Source organism: Peromyscus leucopus, chromosome 6 (genome assembly GCF_004664715.2).
Source record: "Peromyscus leucopus breed LL Stock chromosome 6, UCI_PerLeu_2.1, whole genome shotgun sequence".
NCBI classification, from domain to species: Eukaryota; Metazoa; Chordata; class Mammalia; order Rodentia; family Cricetidae; genus Peromyscus; species Peromyscus leucopus.
In genome coordinates, this window is record NC_051068.1 from 111,005,402 (window position 1) to 111,025,169 (window position 19,768).

The window sequence follows — 19,768 nt, forward strand, 5'->3', positions numbered from 1 at the left end:
CTGGTGGACACTTTTACCTTTTGACTGGTAAATTGCTGTGAATATGAGTAAACAACTTTTTTTATATGCTACCTTTTTATTTTTAGGTGGGCACTCTGGTTTTTTAAAAATGATAAAAGCAAAACTTGGCAGGCAAACCTTCGATTGATCTCTAAGTTTGATACTGTTGAAGACTTTTGGGCGTAAGTAATTTTATTTTAAGATATTTATACTTTTTTAAGTTGTATAATTTTTTTCATCTTACATCATTCACAAAATGAAAGATGAAGTTCACTTGTCTCCTCACAAATGTTTGAATTGGTGATTATGCTTTATTATACATTTTTTGGTAAATACAAAGCCCCTATGTTTGATGTCCAGCACCCCCACAAACAACAAAAAAGAAACAGGTTCATTATGGTTAGCTCTTGAAGTTTGTGTAATCTCTATTCCTCATCTTCCTCTGAGAATCCTCTTTTATTGCCTTGGGATTTTTGACATTTTTGGAATTTGTTCCACTGTGCAGTCACCTAGATATATTTGTGTCATAACTGGGTACTAGAGAGCCTTATCTCTGCAAACAGTTTTCAGTACAATATCTGGAATTATTCTGCTCAGGTGTCAAAAGGTAAAGTGATTAAAATTCAGAGACATGTCAAGAATGATGATGTCTATGATACTAGTTCATCAATTTGATTGTAATTTGTAAAAGAAAGATAATTGAATTTAAGTTTAGTTTTCAGTTTAGGAAAAAGTTGACTTGAAATCATAAACTTTTATAAGATTTAAAAATGGAATATGAATCCCAAGTCTTTTTTGAAAAGTGTGTGTTTGTTTGAGACAGGATGTAGCTGAGTTGTTGAAGATGTCCTAGCATTGTAAAACTTGCCTTTAGCTCCCAAGGCATAGCAGACATACTCCACCCATGCCTTAGAAGCTTTGAAGTTGTTTTCTGAGGATCAAATTCAGAACCTTAAATATGATAGGCAAGTGCTGTACCATTGAGCTGCATCCCAGCTCCTCCAAAGTTAGTCTTGATTTCCTTGGAGAATATATAGGGAAATAGTATTTGAGAATACAAAAGGCAAAATTTTAGAGAGCCTTGAGTTACCTCGAAGTTACCTAGTCTGTATATTTATGTTAGGTTTATATACATGCTGAATTTAGTGATTCTTAACATTTTTATGTAAGTTCCTAAGTCTGTTTGCTCATACAAAAGAATGGATTGTAGTCATATAATTCATAGCTGTGTTTTTTTTTTTCAAGGGCACAGTCAATATTTAGTGTATTTCTAATGCTTGGCCTATAATAGACATTTGATATACATTGCATCATTGAAAAAGGCAAAGTATAGAATAAAAAAACCTGTTGAATTCACTTTTTTCTGGTATTTTCTTTTTTATGATACAAGTATATTCATGTTTTGCTAATTAATAGAGGTAGTTGTCTAGTTAATTGGAGTTATTGAAATCATCAAGTGGTTTTTATACTCTAATTGTGTTTACTTCAAGACTCTTGAGTAACTATGAAGCCTTTGCACACACAGAAAGAAGCTCTAGTTTCCTGCTAAGGAAAAGAAGGGTCTTGAACCCCACCTTCAGTCACATTTGCACTCAGTGTGGAGTGTTCGGCTTTTACAAGTTTATGTAATTGTGTTTCTGACTTGTCCTCTAGTTAGTGTAAGCGAAATCATTGCATACTGTAACTGAGAGATTGGAATGAATCCTTTCCTTTCTGTTTATATTAGGCTACTTCTTTATTTCTTGTTCCTTTCTAGCAGATTTTATATGAACAATACTTTAGTCCATTTGCTTTAATCTAGTGTATGTAATCTTAAGACTCTTGGGGTTGTGGTTTGGGAATAGTGAACCATTAGATACCTTGTTCATAATAATATCTTATTCAAGCCAGATTATACTGTATAATGTGATAAGAAAGAATTCTTTCTTAAAATTATCTGAAATATTCCTAGACAAAGTTAAAGTCAGAACAGGAGAAGATGCCTCGTATAATGCCATTGGAGGTTTGCAGACGTGTAGCCAAGATAATCTCTGCAGTCCGATGTTGGAGATAGGCAAATACTGTTACCAATGTTTAAATCGTTTTTACTCTACAAGAGATAAGTGATACGGTCTTCAGGCACTGAATATCAAACATCTCAAATACTGTTCCATGGCTTAAGTATTTGGGAAATAGCTCAGAAATATAGGTCCGATTGTTATTATATGGCTGTGAGCCTGGTATGTGTCTGAGTTCCCTCAACATCCAGGTCCTGACTGGTCTGGAGCCATTTTTGGAGTTGGAGAACCACTGTTGTGTTTACATACAGTTGGGCACTTGCTGGGGTGATAATGTTGATTGAACCATGCAGTCTGGTGGTTTATTTTCATTTTCTTAAATGCAGATGTATGAAATAACAAATGTATTGAAATATTTTTGTTAAAATAAAGTCATTTGAGATAGTTCTTTGTAGTAACTTACATTATAAATTTCTTTGAATGTAATCATTATTTAGACCTGTTTTGTCCATTTCAGAAATTAGAGTAAAAAAGAAAAACAAATATACATGAACTTCTATGTTTTTTCAAGTTTTCCAAGTGTGTGTGTGTGTGTGTGTGTGTGTGTGTGTGTGTGTGTGTGTGTGTATCTATGTAAGCACCCAAATCCTGCATTACATATTATGTTTTTAATTATTATTTTCTTTTACCTAGTCTATACAACCATATCCAGTTGTCTAGTAATTTAATGCCTGGCTGTGACTACTCACTTTTTAAGGTATGCCTAATCAACAATTGTTTATATTTATTACAGGACCAGACCATTCAGGTATTTGTAAAAACTGGCCATAAATTCAGGCAGTTGGCTTTACCAGGCTTGAGTACAGTATTCTGGTGTGACTTAGTTACTATACATGGGCACATCCTGGGATTGACTTTGAACCTTGCTAGTCCTGTGTGGCCCTTCCTGGATATACTTGAGCAGACTGACATCGTCAGCTACTTTTAAACCCATGAGATATTTATAAACAGAACTATGTGCTAGGATAGGACATTCATTGGCTCATATGAAATAATTTTTAATGTTTCTAAAAGGTGTCTGCTTCTGAGGAATTTTAAGATTCAGATGAAGTGGAACCTGGAGATTTGGTAGTTAGTGATTCAGTGGTTCTCTTCCATAGTCGCATGCCTCTGGCACGTAATTCCTGTGAACTTTGAATGGCTGTACCAATGGCAGGGGTGTAGGGAATAAAGGAAAGTTGTCAATGCTGTTGCTTGAGGATTCTAACTGTGCTTTTACTTTGTAGGATGGTATTGAGCCGATGTGGGAAGATGAGAAAAACAAGCGGGGAGGACGATGGCTAATTACATTGAACAAACAGCAGAGACGAAGTGACCTCGATCGCTTTTGGCTAGAGACAGTAAGGCTTTCAAATTATAGACTAGCTTTGGGATGTTCTTTTCTTTGGCTTGCTCAGGCTACCTGTTCTAGAAAAGTTCTTGTGGTGTTCACATGGCATTGTATGTGCTAAAATCAAAACAAAATAGAAATTAGTATGGTCCTTGTGAAAGGATGACATGCAGATTCCAGAAGCATTTTATGGTTTTTTGGGATGCAACTGGAAAGTATTGTGTTAAGCAAAATAAGCCAGAGTTGGAAAGAAAAATATGGTATGTTTTCTCTCATATGTGGAACTTAGGTTTAAAATACATATGTGTGTGTTTGTTTTAATAATGTGTGTTTGGAGGTCATGAAACTACTAAGCAGACCTAATGAGGTGGGAAATAGGATAGTGAATAGATGTAAAGTACAAGGATGGACTAATTGGGGAGAGGGTGGAGAGTGGAAATGAGAACAGTGTGATGACACAGTGTGAAGATGCCATGGCGAAACCCACTACCTTTTAGACTAATACAAAAATACCTATAACATAAAAGTACATCGAGGAAAATGAAGGGAAGTTCTGAGGTGTGCCTAGGTGTGACCTTTCCTGCTGAATCATAATCACCAACCCTTGCTCTCTAAAGGCAGTGTTTTACTACATAGCTGTCCTACTGTCCCCAGCCTTTGAATGCTGTAGTTCCAGAAGCATTGTGCTGTTTGGCAAATACTTTTATTCTATCATGTGAATATCATATACATGTGAGTCCTGTGAATGATTTTTATTATTCTACAAGTCAGTTGAAAAGTGATTGACATTAACTCCATCTTCTACAATCAGCTGTACTAACAAAGTAGGCAGCTGATCAGATAGATAGATATTAATGAGATCACTTTGTGTGTGCCTGAAAAAGTTAAAACATTTGAAGTTTTTTTTTTAAGCCAAGGCAAAAAAACGATATAAATGAGTAAAATTCAAACATTTTACAAGTCAGTTTTTTTTCTTTTTCTGGAGCTGAGGACTGAACCCAGGGCCTTATGCTTGCTAGGCAAGCTCTCTACCACTGAGCTAAATCCCCAACCCCAAAAGTCAGTTGTTAAGTTGGTCTGTGGCTCCACAGGTCAGAGTCTTGCTGCGAAGTCTAACAGCTTGAGTTCCCAGGACTTACATGGTGGAAGGAGGAAACCTTAATTACTGCAGTTTGTCCTCTTCCTTCCATTGCTTTGCCGTGGCATGCGTGTCCTGTCTTCATCCCCAACAAAACAGCAAAGAATCAGTTCTTATTATTTTCTATCATCTTTGGTTTTTGTCTCTAGATCAAGATGACTTCAGACTTGGCAATGCTGCCTCTGCCTGACCAGTTTAAGTAGTCAACTCGTGATTTAAAATAATTTTGTAACTGTACATCTAGAAAAGAGACCTTTGCTTTCTTGTACGATGTTGATGATATGTTTAATGTAATTTGGACTTTTTTTTTTTTCTTTAGCTGCTGTGCCTTATTGGAGAATCTTTTGATGACTACAGCGATGATGTATGTGGAGCTGTTGTTAATGTTAGAGCTAAAGGTGATAAGATAGCAATATGGACTACTGAATGTGAAAACAGAGACGCAGTCACACACATAGGGTGCGTTTGCTCTGCCTACCTACTTCTTTGACGGTGCTAAGTTTGTGCCCCCTACCCCCCCCATATCAGTTTTGCTACAATTCTCTTTGGTTGCATGTAAAAAGAAGAATCAAGTTTGATTCTAAGTGGGATTTATAAGAAAGAGATTCATTGTTGACTTGTCATTTCTCATCTTTTAGTATCAATATTCACTTATAGGAACATTGAATTTCTTGAAAAAACAGAAATTAATGAGTTTCTTATAGGTGTTTTATTATGTGTCTGTTTTAGAGGTTTTGGAATCTAAAACATTTAACCTCAGTTTCTCTCTCTCTCTCTCTCTCTCTCTCTCTCTCTCTCTCTCTCTCTCCCTCCCTCCCTCCCTCCCTCCCTCCCTCCCCTCTCCCCCCCTCCCCCCCCCCCCTCGAGCTAAGGACCGAATCCACAACCTTGCACTTGCTAGGCTCTACCACTGAGCTAAATTCCCAACTCCTAGCCTCAGTTTTTCAAGGAATTTCTTTTTTTAATTTCTCTTAATACTGCAGATTAGATCCTCTGATTTATATTGCTCATACTCATGTATTTAATGCTATTTAGTACATACACCATTTTGTTCTTAAAGTAATCACAGTGAATTTGAAAATTGGGTTGTGAAGTTATTTGTACATAGGCAGAATAGAATTCATATGTAAGAATTTCTCTCTCTCTCTCTTACTCTTATAGATGCTAGGATTCCAGGCTTATGACACTACACCCACCTTAGTTTTAACCTTTTAGATGAGGAATGAAAGGAAATGTGTCTATATTATTTATTTTTAAATAAGTGAAGTATATGTGTGATTATTTCATCATAGGTATTTATGGCTGTAGATTTGTAAACTACCAGTGCTGTGAGCTCATAGACTGTAGCTAGAGTTTTCCTGCCTTGCCCACAGTCAGGACAAATCTTTGTCACCTGCCAGTCCCACAGCCGCTCAGACCCAACCAAGTAAACACAGAGACTTATATTGCTTACAAACTGTATGGCCGTGGCAGGCTTCTTGCTAACTGTTCGTATATCTTAAATTAATCCATTTCCATAAATCTATACCTTGCCACATGGCTTGTGGCTTACCGGTGTCTTCACATGTTGTTAGTCATAGCGGCGACTGGCAGTGTTTTCTCTGCCTCAGCCTTCTGCTTCCCAGAATTCTCCTCTCTCCTTGTCCCACCTACTTCCTGCCTGGCCACTGGCCAATCAGTGTTTTATTTATTGACCAATCAGAGCAATTTGACATACAGACCATCCCACAGCACTTCCCCTTTTCTTTTTTTTAAAAAGAAGGTTTTAACTTTTACACATCTCCAAAGCCAGCTTGGTATATTTGGGAATTTGGGCATAGCTTCTCTTACTACTCCTGCTGGAGGGGGGCGCTGTATCTTATGGGGACACAAAGAAAATTTTAGGATCATGGAGTAGTCCATGAAGCTGTATCATCTGAGCCAGTTGCCTTGAAATGATTCTGGATGTTGGATCATCTGGGCCATTGTGTCATCAGAGACCTTTCAGGTGGTCTTGGCTGGTCAAACCTGATGTATCTTAATCTGGAACAAATCCATAGCCTCTGGCTTTCTGTAGAAACAAAAGCAGAACCTCTTTTCCAAAGCAACATATCCTTAAATCCAAATTTTGAAGTCAAGGTACCTTTAAAATATACATTTTGGCATAACTCAACAGCTTTTGCAATCAAATGTTTTTCTTCAGTTATGAATATCAAAGAGAACATAATCCAGATTCTCTGTGTGGTGTAGCCATCTTTATGTGGCTTATTTTTTATATTACCTTGAGCCTATTGCTTTAAACTGCAGCCTTTTAAGCCTGAAACGGTGCTGTGGCTGCTGGCTCTACCCACTTAAGCTTCCCAACATGGCGGTGGTACGTTTTCCACCAGCTCTAGGAGCCATCGTGGATCTATGCTTTTATCCAAGCAGCGTGTAGCCCAGAAACCTCTTTTTTTGTTTTGTACTAGCAAAGGCTAAATCCACCATGCAGCTTAATGTGCCACTTGCAGAGGCCTCATTCCCGCCATACTGTAGACCGAGCTCGCACGCTGGGCACCCGCCAGTAGCTCAAACCGGCAGCTGCCGCTCATTTGAGAGAGACAATTAGGAAGCTGTTTTTAGCTCCATTTTAGAATCTTTTCTTAGGTTTTAGGTAGGAACTCTTGCCCCACCTTGGGCGCCATTTGTAGATGTAACCAACCATCTTATTAAATAAGAAACACAGAACCAATGTAAAAGAGAAAGCCGAGAGGTCAGAGCTCAGAGCTAAAATCTCACCCTTCCTCCTGCGGTCGTCCTAGCTTCCCGAAAGAGAGATATTTCCCTGTGTGTAAGTCGTTTCATAGTCATTCTGCCTTCTCATTGGTTGTAAAACCAAACACGTGACTGCCTCGTCACTGTCTGTATGTACAGCCCCCCAGGTCTTAAAGGCATATGTCTCCAATGCTGGCTGTATCCTTGAACACACAGAGATCTATGGGGTTAAAGGCGTGCACCACCACCGCCACACTCTGTCTATGGCTCTAATAGCTCTGACCCCCGAGCAACTTTATTATTAACATACAATCAAAATCACATTTCAGTACAATTAGAATACAGCTGTCTTGGTCTACTTTTGCAAGAGTCCCAAAAGTTATTTGCATTCATCTACCATTTCTCAGGTCTTTGATGTGGTTAAAGACTAGATAGTTATAATTTCCTCGATTATGATAAAAGATAAGTTAGATATAAAACCTTAAACTCACAAATATAAGATAGATAGGACATCTTCTTTAATATTTTAACTGTTTCGAACAGTTCTCTGTGTGTTTGCGCTTTCTGAGTCACTTGGTAGAGGTGTCGAATCACAGAGATCGTGCTCTGCTTTAATATGCGTCGGCTTAACTGTAATTCTTGCTCGATAATTGTTTTGTTATATGTAATTTACCATGTTAAAGTTAAAACCTTCCTTTTTAAAAAAAGAAGAAAAGGGGAAGTGCTGTGGATATCACTCTATATAAATAAAACACTGATGGCCAGTGACCAGACAGGAAGTATAGGCAGGACAAAGAGGAGAATTGCGTAAACAGGAAGAAGGAGGGAGAGACACTGCAGCCACCGCCAGGACAAGCAGCATGTAAAGACTCCAATAAGCCACCAGCCACGTGGCAAGGTATAGATTTATAGAAATGGGTTAATTTAAGATAAAAAAACAGTTAGCAAGAAGCCTGCCACGGCCATACAGTTTATAAGTAATATAAGTGTCTGAGTGATTATTTTATACGTGGATTGTGGGACTGCGGGGTTTGGTGGAACCTGGAGAGAAGCCCTCCAGCAGCAGTAGACTGATCCTACTTTGTTCACTACTGATTTAGTAATAATAATCATAGTACCTTACACAGACTTGGTGGGATTGCAAATATTTGTAAAGTGATTTAAGTATGGTTGTGAAAGTAAATACTAATTTTTAATTTTGCTAGTTATGCTGAAAGAAAATGAATGTATATTTTGTTTTGCTTCCTGTGAGCATTTTTTATGTAAAGACTAATATATGAATTTATCCAATACTTTTTAAAACTCTTTTAAAGAAGAATTAATGGTCCTTGTTTTCTTTGTCTTCTAGGAGGGTATACAAGGAAAGGTTAGGACTTCCTCCAAAGATAGTGATTGGTTACCAGTCCCACGCAGACACAGCTACCAAGAGCGGCTCCACCACTAAAAATAGGTTTGTTGTTTAAGAAGACACCTGAGTGTTCTCACAGGAGACTGCGTCACGCAATCGAGATTGGGAGCTGAACCAAAGCCTCATCCAAGCAGAGTGGACTGCACTGAAGTTTGATTCCATCTAAATGTTGCTAAGATATAAGAGAAGTCTCATTCGCCTTTGTCTTGTACCTCTGTGTTCATTTCTCCCCCTCCCCCGCCCCCAGTTTTTGCTAATGTGTCCACTATCCCAATCAAAGAATTACAGTATACGTCACCCCAGAACCCGCAGATGTGTTCCTGGCCCACACCGTACCAGCTGGTTAGAATTACCATGATACACACATTTGCCTTTCCACAGTATTCGAAAAAGAACTTGCATTTCTGTTACCTTAGCAGGAAAAGATCTGTTTCTGTTCCACTCCGTGCAGGAGCGTGTTTTGCTGGTGAGAGTCTGAGTACAGTTTTCTAGCAACCTCGTTTCCTTTCCCAGCATTCTCCTTGCTGTCCTCTTGCTGATGGCTGCTAGAGTTTAATTTATTTGCTTCCCTCCTTGATAACATTAGTGATTCTGATTTCAGTTTTTCATTTGTTTTGCTTTTGTTTTTTTTCCTCATGTAACATTGGTGAAGGATCCAGGAATATGACAGAAAGGTGGAATAAACATTAAATTTGTGCATTCTTTGGTAATTTTTTGTTTTTTTGTAACTACAAAGCTTTGCTACAAATTTATGCATTTCATTCAAATCAGTGATCTATGTCTGTGTGATCCCTAAACATAATTGTGGACTATAAAAATGTAACACCATAATTACATTCCTGACTAGAATTAGTATGTCTGCTTTTGTATCTTTATGCTGTACTTTAACACTTTGTATTACTTAGGTTATTTTGCTTTGGTTACAAATGGCTCAAGTAGAAAAGCGGTCCCATTCATATTAAGACAGTGTACAAAACTGTAAATAAAATGTGTACAGTGAATTGTCTTTTAGACAACTAGATTGGTCCTTTTATTTCTCCATCTCTGTAGAAAGAATCTGTACTTGTATTGCAAGGCAGTCTCTTGTGTCTCCTTAGAGTGTCTTCCCTATGCACAGCCTAAGTTTGGAGCACTAGTTTACTATTATGTTTATTACAGTTTTTAATAAATTGAATAGGTAGTATCACATATGTAATTAAACTGATGTGGCTATCTTTTTTAATAAAGTTAAGGCACAGTTTTTCAGTCTTAGGTTAAATAATGTACTTTGAATATGTTAAAATTCATGAGAATTGGGATTTTGGTGTATCACCATTTGATAGGAACAGTGGCTATAAAACTAATTGTTGACTTTGAGATGTTTTTACTTAAAGGCCAGAAAACTAGCATAAGAGTATAGGGGAACATGTGTTAGGATTCTTAGTGTTATTATCTGAATAAAACAGAATAAACAAGTATTAAGAACTACTTATATTGGTCAATTGTTGCAGTATGGTTTTCCATAAACTTGAAACCTTGATCTATTCTTTTCTTGTATCATTTTAAAGCAAATGAAGATATTTTGTCTGTAGTACACAACTGTATAGTTGAGATCCTATGAAATGAGGTTGACTGTTGTAGACCAAGGAGTAAGCTGAACTGTGGTAGTAGCAGAATGGAAATCACTAGTTGAGAGGAAAATGTTGTCTTTAAGTGGTAATTAGTATGAATTCATCCTTTCACACTGATAAACTTGATAAAGATCCTCTCAAATAAATATGGAATCAGTAGCATTGCTTTTATTACAGACTTTTAAGATGTCCCACAGATTGCCAACTGACTGCTCTCGGTGTCACAAACAATCCCTATTCAGTGTTCTAGAAATAGCGATGTTTATAATCTCAGCATTCTGTACCTAATGTCTACTATGTAAGTGTAGATGATTCAGAGATGTTCCATCTTTTGACATGATGTGGTCTGGGTTAGGCTGCATTCATAGCCATCTCCTGAGTGTGAGGCCCAGGTTGGATACCTGAAACTATGGATATAATGTATAGTCATGAAAGTGCTGATGATGAGACTTTGTACCAACAAATAGGATTTTAATAGTTGTATAGTTGTATTTATTAGAGAATGCTTATATTCCTTTAATTCTAGAGTAATCAATTGGATTTTTTTTTTTTTAACTTTTTCTTTTTTGGCTTTTCGAGTTGGGGTTTCTCTGTGTAACAGTCCTGGCTGTCTTTAAACTCTTTGTAGACTAGGCTGGTCTCCAGCTCACTGAGATCTGCCAGCCTTTGCCCCCAAAGTGCTGGGATTAAAGCCATGCACTATCACCACCTGGCTGAGTATAGTTCAATTGTAAAAAGTATCAGCTTTAAGAAGTGGAGAAAGAATCATAAAATATAGTTTCAAATTTAAAAACTTTCAATAGAATGTATTTTTGTAATAGAAAATTGAAATGATTTCTAATGGATGAATAATTGTAATGTAGTCAGTCTTCCTTGTCAGATTTTCTTTGGGACTGCCAGCTCCCCAGTAATGATATGGAGACTTCTTATTAATTATGGTACCTTGGCCTTTAGTTTAGGCCTGTTCCCAACTAGCTCTTATAACTTAAATTAACTTGTTTCTATTAGTTATGTTCTTCATGTGGTATTTTACCCCCTCCATTTTGTGTGTCTGACTCCCTCTGTGTCTTGCTGGCGTCTCCTGCATGCCTAGATTCTAACCTCAAGTTCCTCCCTCTCTAGAAGTCCCACATACTCTCTCCTGCTTAGCTCTTGTCCATTCAGCTCTTTATTAAGCCAGTTAGAAGCTGCCTTAGGCAGAGACACATCTTTACAGTGTACTAAAAGATTATCCCACAACATTGTAATGGATAAATTCATTCTACAGGAGTTAGTGTGCACTCTGCAGGAATTAAATAACGACAACACAGTACTAATCATTAGACAGTGTTCTAGTCACCTCACGTGTGCATTGGCTACATAGTATATGTAGGTATCACTTCTCCATTTTACAAAGGAAGAAACGTTTAATATTAAAATTTTTGTTGTAAAGTGAATTTGAGTCCTAGGATTTGCTTCTAGGAGCCTTTAATCACATACTCAGAAGAGGAAAAGATCTAATAGGCTGTAGTAAGTTACCTCAGTTTTATTCAGCTGATAAGCTAGGCATATAAACGTTTCTCCAATTTACTGCCCTTGGTAATGAAGCTAATAGACTGTTTTGTTTTGTTTTGAAAGACTGTGTCTGTTAACCAGCTGAGTTAATCACAAATGACCATGAAGGAAGTTACAGGAGTTAAAGTGTAAATGAATGTTTTTATTGGTGCTCTAAGTCATCGTCTGAGATACATGGCAAAGTATTCAATTGGTGGGAATGGAAGTTCTTGAATGCTGGTTAAATTAGTAAATGGCCTAGCATGGCAGGTGCATTCCTATAATCATAGTGCTGAGACAGAGTGACCACAAGTTTGAGGCCAATCTGGGTTACATGGACCTTTTTTCCAAAAGATAATGGCTGGGAACGTGCCTCCTTGTTAGAGTGCTTGCCAAGCATGTGCTAGGTCCTGTGTGTGATTGCCAGCACTGTTAGAAGAAAGACGATGAGCAGAGTGTTGAGTCTTTGTGCTAATGTCTATCTCGTTTCTCACAGACTGTCTTGTATTAAGTAATATAGGGAATAAGACAATCCCTACATTACTTAATTCTCCTTTGGCACTAATCCTCTATACAGAGTCAGAATGCAGGTCAGATTGGTGACTTCAGCATGAAATACTAGCCACTCCTTGGGAACAAGTGTAGAAATTTTGAGTATCTAAACTCTTGCCCAGCAAATTTAAGTTGTAACAGTGAAGTGTGTGATACCATTTCCCACTAATATAAAACAGTATATGTTTCACAGGATTGTGTCTGACAATCTGGGAGGTTAAGTCTGGCCCTCACAAAGGGCTCTTGGAAGGCCACTGCTGTGCTTTCCCTGGGCACTTCCCTGCCCTCTAATCCTAAGGCAGCCTGTGGTGTGTGTCACAGCACCTTACAGCTAGTGGATTGGGTGTAAAGTTTGGGTTTTGTTATACAGCATATTCATGCACTGTTGTAGCCTGCTTGTTGTGAATTCCAAGTCAATACATCAGCCTCTTGCTAGCTAGGGTAAGGCTGTAGACTTGGAGACCCTTGTGATTAGTCCATTGGTGCAGATAGTCATGTGAAGGTGATGTGCATGTGATCACGTGAAGTGCAAAAGGGGTGAATTTGAACATTCTCATTTTGTCTCTTCTGACCTCGTAACTCCTTAGAAGTTTTGTACAATTCACTTGTCTGTTACTTTCCTGTCAGAACCCATGCACTAGAACAGGGTGTGCTAGGCCACTATTGTAAAGACAGTTTTAAAGCACTTTCAAAATAGATGAGAGTCTACATTAAGTTCTCCAAATAACTTTTATTGAAATTTTTTTTGTTTTTTTTTTTTTGTGTGTGTGTGTGTTTTTTTTTTTTTGTTTTTTTTTTAAAAAAAAAAAACAACAGGGCAGTTGTGGCACATGCTGTTAATCCCGGCACTGGGAGGCAGAGGCATCTCTGTGATTTAAAGGCCAGCCTGGTCTACAGTGCTAATTCTGGGACGGTCAAGGCTATACAAAGGAACCCTGTCTTGAAAAAACAAAGCAAACAAAAGACCTAGTTGTCTTGGCGAACCTCAGGTCCAACATTGAGTCTTCTAAGTGAGTCCCATTGTGGAAAGATCCCAGCAAGCCAGGAGGTGGGAATGCCAGGTTGCAACTCGGCTTTTTTTAAAGATGTGTATGGGCACTTGTATGCATGTGTACCGTGTGTGTGTGTGTGTGTGTGTGTGTGTGTGTGTGTGTGTGTGTGTGAGAGAGAGAGAGAGAGAGAGAGAGAGAGAGAGAGAGAGAGAGAGATGCCTGAGGTGGTCAGCAGAGTGCATCTAATGCCCTGTAATTGGAATTCTGGACAGTTGTGAGCGACCGTGTGAATGCTGGGTACCCACTGGGTCCTCTGCAAGAACAGTTAAGTGCTATTGCCTGCTGGGCCATCACTTCAGCCATGGCTCTTGTCTGATTAGGTGACAGTGTTTGATTTAAGAAACAAAAAACTTTTAGTACATTTTCATTGTAATATTGTGTTGATGTGTGTTTTGAAGGTAGCAGGTCTTTTTCTCGTCCCAAATTCCAAATACTGAATTATTATTTTCAGTGTTTGACAAAACATGCCCTCTTTTCTTTCCTTACAGAAGGTAGGAGATATGTCCTGTGTGCCTTAATTTGCTCATTCCAATGCATTTCTTGACTTTGTTGTAAGTACCAGATTTTTCTGTGCCATACACTAGAGGTATGTATGTGTACATGTGGACATTATTTCTTTTGGACATGTGTAACTAGTTTTCCTGCCTGGCCCACAGTCAGTACAAATCTTTGTCACCCACCAGTCCCACAGCCGCTCAGACCCAACCAAGTAAACCCAGAGACTTATATTACTTACAAACTGTATGGCCATGGCAGGCTTCTTGCTAACTGTTCTTATAGCTTAAATTAATCCATTTCCATAAATCTATACCTTGCCACGTGACTTGTGGCTTACCGGCATCTTCACATTTTGCTTGTCCTGGCGGCGGCTGGCAGTGACTCCTGCCTTCCTGTTCTTTCTTTTCTCCTGTTAGTCCCGCTTATACTTCCTGCCTAGCCACTGGCCAATCAGTGTTTTATTTATTGACCAATCAGAGCAACACATTTGCCATACAGAACATCCCACAGCAGACATGAACCATCTTACTAAAATTATTTAATAATCTTGGACGCTTGGTACACATGGAAAGCAATATTTCTCTTTGCCCTGGTGTTAGTTTGAATTTATCTTTTAGTGCTGTGCATGCTCCCTGTCTCTGTAGGCCTTCACAAAGTTGTATCTTTATATAAGGAAGATAATTTACTTTGCTTCAGCAGTACTAATTACAGTTTTTTCTCTCTGTTACCCGTACCATACTAGTCCCCACTTATGAACCTTCATCTGTCATGGGGTGTATGCTCCCCCATGTGTGTGCGTACATTTATACCCTATGTTACCCTAAGCATGGCTGTGCCATGATTTATGAGAATATGCATTATTTAGGGGTTCTGTAGATACAAAGCTATACCATGGTTTCCTTGGGTCATTCCTTGTATTTTCAAGACTCCCTGGTCCAGATGGCAGTAAATATTGATATCAGTGGTTCTGCCTGACAACCCATTTGTAAACACTAAAACGCTATCTTGGAATGAAATTTACAAATGATAGAACTTGCATAAGCCTGGTTTTGTTTGTGGGTTATCTTTTCCCTTTTTGAGCTAGGTTCTACATGGCCCAGAATGGCATTGAACTGATCCCCTCTTGCCTGGGCCTCCCGGGTGTTGGGACTACAAGTGTGTCCTAGCATACCTGTCTTACCTAGTTTCAATTTGTATAAAATAACTCTTCTCACAGAGGCTGGGATTAAAGACACGTACTACTGTGCCCAGCTTTACCTGCTGTTTGGTGCTTTGTTTTTTTGGTAAAAGGGGAAAAGATTCCCTGATGGAGAAGTGGTGTAGAAAAATGGGGCTTTAATTAGAATTTTTAGCTCTGGCAAGTAGACAATGGAGTCACCTAGTAATTGGAGTATGCCTGCTGTCTGTGCCATGGTGACAACTGTTGAATTTAGCTCCTCTGAAATGGTGAAGGACACTTAGAACTTGTACAGTGATCTCTCTTCTCGTTTTACATGTGATATTGCTGGAAGTTTCAGGGTAAAGATCGTGCAGAAAAGACTGGTGTGTGTGTGATCCCAGCACTGAAGAGGCTGAGGCCAGAGGATTGACATTTCTAGACCAGCCTGTGCTACGTAGTTAGCGTCAGTCTCAAAACTGGGAGTTTAGGTTCAGAGTCTATGAAGGCTACCTATGTTCTACATTTCTGGAAATGACTTGAATGTCATTTGTCCTTTTCCCATTGAATCTGTGTGGATTGTCATCTCTGAAAGTTAGAGAATTAGTCTATCAGTGACTGCTCGTAAGTTAATGGAATCACCACTGAAAACAGTTCTAATGGACCTGTACTTTTAAGAGTTTACCATGTACACCAGTCACACGGCTTCTTTGACTCAGGCCTGTGATTCGTTCTAAGGTGTTACCAGGTAGGTGATTTACGAAGCAATCCTTGGGATCCAGGTATTGCTTTTGGAAACAGTGCTAGGCAGTATGATGTTTGGTGTCTGGTTTCTAACGCAGGAGTCACTAACGCGGGGGGGGGGGGGGGGGGGGGGGGGGGGGGCGTGTCTATTCTGCCGGCTCCTCACTCAGTAGCCGCATCTCAAGTGCTTGCTATTTGTGCTTAGTGGCTGTCCTGCCAACCTCAGACAGCATCGTCCACCTTTTCCAGACGTTCTGTTGAACAGCTCTGCTGCATTGTTTCTCAAGTGGGCTTTTAAGGTTTTCAGTGGCATTGAGTTTTACTTTGAGACAAGTATCTGAAGAGCACTCGTTTTAGAACATTTAGAATTAGGGTGGCTGTTCCATTTGTTGAGTCTGGTAGTGAGATGTACCTGAGGGTTGCCACTCTTGCAGAGAAGACGAAAGAGCCTAAAAATTGTTTTGCAAAATGTTTATCACTACAAATAAAAACATTTTGTTTTATGACAAACTTACGTATATACTAAAAAATTATTAAATGTAACGTGAGTTTTGAGGTTTTCTATGCCAGTCTTGCTTCTCTCTCCTCTTTCTTCCCTTCTCAGTCACCAGCTACAGTTTGAGAACATGACATGAGAGGTGTCCTTATGGTAATGGGGGTTGTGGAAGTTATAAAGGAGTCTATATATAATCATTGGCCTCTGAGGTCTTAGTGTTGTGTTGCTGTGAAGAAGACCACAGCAACTCTTATAAAAGAAAGCATTAATTGGGGTGTGCTTACATTTTCAGAGGGTTGGTTCATTGTTATGTGGGGAGCGTGGCTGCAAGGAGGTAGACATGGTGATGGAGAAGTTGAGAGTTCTCCATCTGGATCCCCAGGCAGCAGGAAGAGAGACACTGATCTGCTTGAGCTTTTGAAGGCCCAGAGCTCACTTTCAGTGACACACTTCCTCCAACAGGGCCACACCTTAACCCCTCACAAATCATGCCACTCCTTGGTGCAAGCATTTAAATTGATGAGCCCATGGGGCCATTCTACCAAACCACTGTGGTTTCCATGGTCAGTTCTCCACTTAACGTCTCATTGGGCTTTCATAAAGGAAAACGCCTCGATAATGAGTCCTCTCAACAGTGTCTCAGAACTGTAACTCCAGTTCGGGGCAGCCCACTCTTCTGGCTTCTACAGTATTCATACACACAAAAAAGACAAAACTTTTTGTTTTTTTATTTTTTTGAGAGAGGGTTTCTCTGTGTAGCCTTGGCTGTCCTGGAACTCACTCTGGACCAGGCTGACTGAACTCAGAGATTCACCTGCCTTTGCCTCCTGAGTTCGGGGATTAAAGATGTTCACCACCACTGCCCAGCTGACAAAACTTTAAAAAAAAATTTTTTTAAAGCATGCTCTTGTTCCATTTATTTCAGAACAGACTCGTGGTTTCTATTTTTGCTTTACTGATAAACTTTTAACTTCATTGCTTCAGTTAGCAAGCATCATTGCTTATATATTTCCTCGGCAGATGGAGCTAGATTAAGTGTATATTTGTACATACACATATACTGCTGTTCCTATAAACTTTCATATGTACACGTTGCCACCTGCCCCGGGCTTCAACTCGGTCATATTATTCATGCAAACTGTTGCGTTTGCTGTACCTTGTGTTAGGGCCTGTGTCCCCATCACTTGCCCCTTTTTTCTCGTCTGGCCCCTTTCCTTTCCATATCCTTTTTCTGTTTCCATCTCTCTGATCCTCCTTTATGTGACCAAAGAATTCTCTCCTCACCCCCTCCCCATTTCTTTTTGCTTGAGTATCAATTGATAACGGACCAGCTTGATGAAAATAACCATTTCTTTTTTTTTTTTGTTTTTGGAGACAGGGTTTCTCTCTGTTACTTTGGCCCAGAACTCACAGAGATCCTCCTGCCTTTGCCTCCTGAGTGCTGGGATTGAAGGCGTGTGCCACCACTGCCTGGCCTATTTCTTTTTTTTTTTAATTAAATATTTTCACACTCTGGAGGAGTGTTCATCCGTTGGTAAGTTTTTGCTACTTCTTCATTTGATTCCTGATAGTAGTCGTGTGCTCGTCTAAAGGTTATTCCGTCAGCTGCAGGCTTCAGTGTGCTTTCCCAGCATTTCTCGACTTTGCTGTTGCTAGACCTGTTGATTCTGTATGCACATGCCGGTCCTGCCTACCTCCATCTTGACCATGCCTTTCTCTAAGGTCTGTTGCTGGGCTGTCTGGCTTGTTCTCTGTGCAGTCTGGCTTGTTCTCTGTGCACAGTATCAGATTCTCTGAGTAATTCAGACCATTCCCACATGTGGGTTTTTGACTTTATGTGCGGCAAAGTTGATACATAGTCTATGGAAACTACTTGGAATTCTGGTCTTTTCCTGGGCTAGTTTTCTGCAGTGAGACACTCTGAAATACGGCCTGGGCCACAGCCATGCTCAGCCACTGTCATGGCTGACAGCAGGTGATGCACACTGTTCTGTGTGGGCAGGGTATTGTTGCTCTTTGAATGTGTTTGGTGTTTTAAAATCCCATCAAAACTGCAAAACACCTGTGTGAAAAAGAGGTCCCACAGCTCATTATAAAATAGGCTTTGTGTTAGGTGTTTCTCCCAACCGCAGGCTAATATGTTTTGATTAGGTTTAAGGTAGACTCAGCTGAAATATGGTGCTTAGTTAAGTTAAGTATATTAATTGCATTCTGGAGATGAATTGTGACAGTTGTATTGTACATTAAGATTCTATACTTGTCTGTGTTTGGGGTCCAGTTAATGCTTTTCTCTAGGTCTTGTTGAAAAGGTGACAGGTCTTTCTCCCACGTGTTTTTGTTACTTTTGTTCAGTTTCCAGAGGAGAAAGATAAGTAGTGATTTGCATGGCCTTCTCATTGCTTCATTTCCTACCTCTCGAGAAGGTCCTCTTCCCCTTCATTTCATACGGCTCGAGGAAGGAAGGGGGTCACTTCGTATTTTGTGTACTGAATGTTCCATTGGAAGGCAGAGTTTCCTTTAAGAGATGAATTCTTTTAGTTAGGTGGTGGTGACACACACCTTTAATCCCAGCACTCAGGAGGCAGAGGCAGGTGGATCTCTGTGTTCAAGGCCAGACTGGTCTACAAAGTAATTCCAGGATAGCTGGGACTGTTACACAGAGAAACCCTGTCTCAAAAAACCAAAAGCCCCACAGGTTGTAAACCTAGGGGTTTGTCATTTTAAAATACATATTTTTTTCTGAGTAAATATTTTAAATCTTCAAAGGCACTTTAACTTTTTTCTAATTTTACTCACAGAAATATGCCTACTTTTATCTCTCAAGTTCTGGGATTAAGAGGATGTATCACGGGCTGGAGAGATTGCTCAGAGGTTAAGAGCACTGGCTGTTCTTCCAGAGGTCCTGAGTTCAATTCCCAGCACCCACATGGTGGCTCACAACCATCTGTAATGAGATCTGGCTCCCTCTTCTGGCTTGCAGGGATATGTGCAGACAGAACACTGTATCCATAATAAATAAATAAATCTTAAAAAAAACACTTTATTAAAAAAAAAGAGCATGTATCACGTGTGCAGTGCTCATGGAGGTCACAAGAGGGTGTCAGATCCCCTAAGGATGGAGTTACAGATAGTTGTGAACTGTCTTGTGTGTGCTGGGAATTGAACCTGGGTTCTCGGGAAGAGCAGCCAGTGTTCTTAACCACTGAGCCATCTCTCTGACTCCTCCAGGCATTCATAAAGCCCCCATAAATGCAGGTGGTTGATTCATCACCAGGTTAACGGGAATATTGTCATACATATGTGTAACTTTGCAGGAATTCACAAATGCCATTATAAGTCTGTAAGTTCCCCCAGAAGTAGAGATGTTCTGTTTCATCTGTAGCTTCACTGGTTGTATGTGTCTGCACATTGTAAGTGCAATGCCACATATATGGGACATATACTTGGATGAACAGGTGCCT

General features: G+C 39.5%; 1 protein-coding gene and 1 pseudogene across 2 annotated transcripts in view; both read left to right on the forward strand.

The window, feature by feature from the left end:
- Eif4e (eukaryotic translation initiation factor 4E) overlaps nt 1–10,133 on the forward strand; it is a 39,148-nt gene extending 29,015 nt beyond the window's left edge. For both annotated transcript variants that reach the window (XM_028862029.2, XM_028862028.2), the window contains exons 3-7: nt 87–182; nt 2,691–2,754; nt 3,284–3,397; nt 4,845–4,984; nt 8,607–10,133. In XM_028862029.2, the coding sequence (XP_028717862.1) occupies nt 87–182; nt 2,691–2,754; nt 3,284–3,397; nt 4,845–4,984; nt 8,607–8,721 (529 nt within the window). In that variant the 3' untranslated portion in view covers nt 8,722–10,133. The remainder of the gene's footprint in view (nt 1–86; nt 183–2,690; nt 2,755–3,283; nt 3,398–4,844; nt 4,985–8,606) is intronic.
- Nucleotides 3,488–3,584, forward strand: LOC114687381 (annotated as a pseudogene).
- Nucleotides 10,134–19,768: the final 9,635 nt, after the last annotated feature.